The sequence below is a fragment of the Centruroides sculpturatus genome, unplaced genomic scaffold (genome assembly GCF_000671375.1).
Source record: "Centruroides sculpturatus isolate CEXI.00-Female unplaced genomic scaffold, Cexi_2.0 scaffold1708, whole genome shotgun sequence".
NCBI lineage: Eukaryota > Metazoa > Arthropoda > Arachnida > Scorpiones > Buthidae > Centruroides > Centruroides sculpturatus.
Window position 1 is genome coordinate 18,529 of NW_019385902.1, and position 4,932 is coordinate 23,460.

Consider the following 4,932-nt stretch of genomic DNA (forward strand, 5'->3'; position numbering starts at 1 on the left):
CTCATAAAGTATTTTTCTGAGGTCTGTCTTATCAGGTAAATTACTGTACACAGTGTATTCATTAATTTTCATTTTCATGTAGTAAAGGCTCTATGCCTTCATAAAGTACGTACTTTTCCTTTGTTTAAGGGTATTTGGGCAGTTTATTCTCTGTTGTATTCTCCAGCAAACAATACATACAAGTACAATACACTATTTTCTGAGGAAACACGCATACTTATCCTTTTTTAACCCTATTCCCGATAACCGACATTTTCACAAACTCGGCCACCCTTCAGTCCACATTAGGCCGAGTTTTCGAGGTTCTACTGTACCATGAATAATTATATAAAATTCCTTTCATCATTTTACAATATTTTTTTATAAATGTGTTTTTTGAACAAATTTTTACTGTTGAAAATGAAGAGAATTCAATAAAAACTAAAATGTATTTTCCAAAATAAAATCATCTATTTATAAATAAAACTTTCAAAATGACTTTTAATTAAAAACAACTAATCACTACTTATTAAATTATAAAACATAAATATATTATAACAATACTTTGACAATTAAATTAAACTTACAGGCCATGTAAATTATACAACTTTATGGATGAACTTTTTATTAATTTAACTTTTCCCCAAGGTGCCAAACCAAGATCACCTTCTAAACTGGATACCTCTTGTTTGGCAATTTCCATTGCTATCCATATATGAATTACACTAAGATCTTCCAAACTGATGACGTGAAAGTTTCTGATAGAATCTGAAATATTTCTTCTTATCAATATTAACATGTTAATATTGATCATGTTAATATCTCAGTTTCAATTTTCAGTAAATATCTCATGCTGATATGTATCTTATAGAAATGGCATGTAAATTTATAAAAAAATATATAACCTGATACATATAAGTACATAATATAAATAAATACCATTCTTATTATTTTATATATGAATTTAATTAGTTAAAATTCAGAAAGTAAGAAATTGAAAAGGTAAAACTATAATTATTTTTCATTATATGTATGCTAAAAGTCCACATTAAGAACGAGTATGATTTCCATTGTAAATATGAAAAAAAAAATTTGTGAACATTTTATAAATGCAAATTTTTAGAAAGATTTGACTGAAATTTTTATTTTAAGAAAATGGATATTTATAAAATATTTAAATATTTTTATAATGAAAACATTCCAAGTTTGAAATGTTGAAATAATTAAAAAAAAAAATGGAGAAAATCTCATTTTTTGTTATAAAATCAAATTTTAAAAAATTTATTTTAAAAATTGTAATATTCTCTAGAGTCAGATTCCTTTAAAACTCAGTTTTTCAATCTTTCAAATAAAAAAAAGGAATTACTTTATTTTTAATACACCAATGTCAGCATTAATTTTTCATCCAAAGTTTTCTTTGAGCATTGTGCATTCCTGTACAGCAATGGTTCCCAATTAGTGGTACGCGTACCCCTGGGGGTACACGAAATTGCATGAAGGGGTACGCGCAACAATCTAAAATCAGTCGATTTAAAATATAAATGCATGAGATGAAGCAATAAAAAAATAATGGGTGGACCATCAAAAATTCGGCAATTTACAACATGATGTCAAATGCACAAATTCGTTTATTTATAACTAAAAATATTCTCGAAATTTCATCAAAAAAATGCATTTGCGACAATACCTAAATGAAATTCTTACACAAGAAACAAAAATTGTACAATTAACACAATTTGTTTTCGCAAAATTAATTTTGAAAATTTTTGTCACTGTTGCGAATAACTCCACCGACCACCTTCCCATCTCTGACCAAGAGGAATTAANTAAATGCAAATTTTTAGAAAGATTTGACTGAAATTTTTATTTTAAGAAAATGGATATTTATAAAATATTTAAATATTTTTATAATGAAAACATTCCAAGTTTGAAATGTTGAAATAATTAAAAAAAAAAATGGAGAAAATCTCATTTTTTGTTATAAAATCAAATTTTAAAAAATTTATTTTAAAAATTGTAATATTCTCTAGAGTCAGATTCCTTTAAAACTCAGTTTTTCAATCTTTCAAATAAAAAAAAGGAATTACTTTATTTTTAATACACCAATGTCAGCATTAATTTTTCATCCAAAGTTTTCTTTGAGCATTGTGCATTCCTGTACAGCAATGGTTCCCAATTAGTGGTACGCGTACCCCTGGGGGTACACGAAATTGCATGAAGGGGTACGCGCAACAATCTAAAATCAGTCGATTTAAAATATAAATGCATGAGATGAAGCAATAAAAAAATAATGGGTGGACCATCAAAAATTCGGCAATTTACAACATGATGTCAAATGCACAAATTCGTTTATTTATAACTAAAAATATTCTCGAAATTTCATCAAAAAAATGCATTTGCGACAATACCTAAATGAAATTCTTACACAAGAAACAAAAANTCAAAAAAATAATGGGTGGACCATCAAAAATTCGGCAATTTACAACATGATGTCAAATGCACAAATTCGTTTATTTATAACTAAAAATATTCTCGAAATTTCATCAAAAAAATGCATTTGCGACAATACCTAAATGAAATTCTTACACAAGAAACAAAAATTGTACAATTAACACAATTTGTTTTCGCAAAATTAATTTTGAAAATTTTTGTCACTGTTGCGAATAACTCCACCGACCACCTTCCCATCTCTGACCAAGAGGAATTAATAGACATTTCATGCAACAGCAGACTCAAGAGTTGTTTTGCAGAGCAATCACTGGGTAATTTTTGGGCTGACCTAAAAGACATTTATCATGTCAGCAAAGCGGCAATAAAATATTTACTATCATTTTGCATAACATACCACTGCAAGAGCAGATTTTCGGCCAAGACAAACATGAAAACTAAACATCATCACTGATTTCAACTCAAAGATGACTTGAGACTGAAGCTGACCAAAAACTTTATGTTATTTTCATTATTATTAGAATAGTATGTAAGGTAATAAAAGTAAAAAAAAACTCATTTTATTTATCACTAGCTGTCTATCACTACCCACAGCTTCTCCTGCATTATATCGAATTTTCTCGTGGGAGTAAGATATTTTCTCGCAGTAAAATGTAACCTATGTCCATCTCCAACATGTAAGCTATCTCTGTGCCAAATTTTATTAAAACCTGTTCAGTGGTTTAGGCGTGAAAAGGTAACAGACAGACAGACAGAATTACCTTCAAATTTATAATATTAGTATAGATTAATATGAATTTCTGCTATAAGGGGTATGTGAGTTTGAGCTCTTTCTTGAAGTGGTACGCAGGAAAAACTAATTGGGAACCACTGCTGTACAGTATACATGTTGGATAAAGAGAATAAAAAGTACTGCAAATAGCACTTTCACTTAACAGATCATGCACTGATATTGTAAAAAATCGGGTGCTTTAATTGACTAACTGTAAAAATATCAATATATTATTAAATTCAGTATATAATTTAAAAACAGTTTTTTCAAAGTAATTTATTTTATTAAAATAATTATGACCACTTGGATTTTTACATTGCTCATCTCTCTCCTACATAGTCTTTTTTTTTCTTATATCCTTCCATCCCTTAAACTGGGACAGATGGTTTATGGATAAACTCATACCATGAGTCTGAATTTAAACTTTTAAATTAATCAATTTTATTAAGCTTTGTTATTTACAATAAGTTAGAAAAACAATGCAAATGCTTGAAATAAGAAATGTTTAGCAGTTCTACTTCCATGCTATTCTGTATATACATTGACTATTCATTTTAATGTTATCTTGAAGGCCTAAGATCTAAATGGAGCACCATATCATTTACTTTGACAACTATTGATTGTTGTTTTGGAGTGTGAATGTAAAATGTTATTGATTTTAGGTTTCATGTCTAATTTGGACAAGTAAAAATGGGTAAAAAAAGATGTCTTAGAATCAAAAAATACAAAATAAATATAAAAATTAAATCTTAATTTGATATCTTATTATAAAAAATGTAAAAATATATAGCTTTTTAGTAATTTTTCAAGTATTTATCACAATACATTTATCAGTCTTATGAATTATGAGATATTCACTGAAAATTAAAAATCTGAAATTGGTAGAATTTTTTTTATAAAAATGGTAAACGTACTTAACTTCTTCTTTGATGGTGATGAAACATCCCTAGAAATTATCATCAAATTATTAAGATAAATGTATTAAATATAAACACAAAAATAAAAAATTAAAATTAGTCACAAGGTCATTACCCAGATGATGAGTAAGGTAAAGTTTTAATTGCAACAACACAGCTGTGATGACCTTCTTCTCTTAAAACTGTTGCTGTAATATTTAAAAAAAAAACTTATTTAAATGAAATTAGAAAATCTTTTCTAAGTGGAATTAAATGCAATAATTCAAATTTAATTAATTATGTATATATTAAACTTTATGAATTAAATTAATGTTAATAAAATTTTTGAATTTTATTTTATGTAATTTCATTACATGAAAATTGTAAAGATATATTCCAATAAAATCAGTTAACTTTTTAAATAGCATATTTATTTCTATATGTATATAATTTTTATTATTTTCTGTTTAAATAATTATTTAATGTTTATTCATATAATCCATTGTAATATTAACTTAATTATTTTTAATTATCCCAAAAGTATTGGTAATGTTACCTCACAAAATATCATAACAACTCATTTAATTTTGCAATGATTATGATAACAGCAAAATTTAAAACTAAATTAAAAGTATTAAAATAAAACTTTTCAATATTGTTTATCATTTTTGCTAATAGTAAGTTATATTATAAATATATATATATTTTTATGTAAGTAAAAGTAAACTAAACTTTGGTGTTGAGTAAATTAAATAAATATTAAATGGAAGTTTATTGTATTAATCAAAGGTATAACAATAGAAAAATAATGATTATTTTATTTAACATAATTAAATT

The 4,932-nt window shown here is 25.8% G+C and overlaps 1 protein-coding gene across 3 annotated transcripts in view; it reads right to left on the bottom strand.

Annotated features, from left to right (window-relative positions):
• LOC111612495 (WD repeat-containing protein 60-like) overlaps window positions 1-4,932 on the bottom strand; it is a 32,680-nt gene that overhangs the window by 13,646 nt on the left and 14,102 nt on the right. For all 3 annotated transcript variants that reach the window (XM_023353721.1, XM_023353720.1, XM_023353722.1), the window contains exons 12-14: window positions 4,232-4,304; window positions 4,114-4,145; window positions 567-747 (exon numbers count right to left, since the gene is read on the bottom strand). In XM_023353721.1, coding sequence (XP_023209489.1) covers window positions 567-747; window positions 4,114-4,145; window positions 4,232-4,304 — 286 coding nt within the window. The remainder of the gene's footprint in view (window positions 1-566; window positions 748-4,113; window positions 4,146-4,231; window positions 4,305-4,932) is intronic.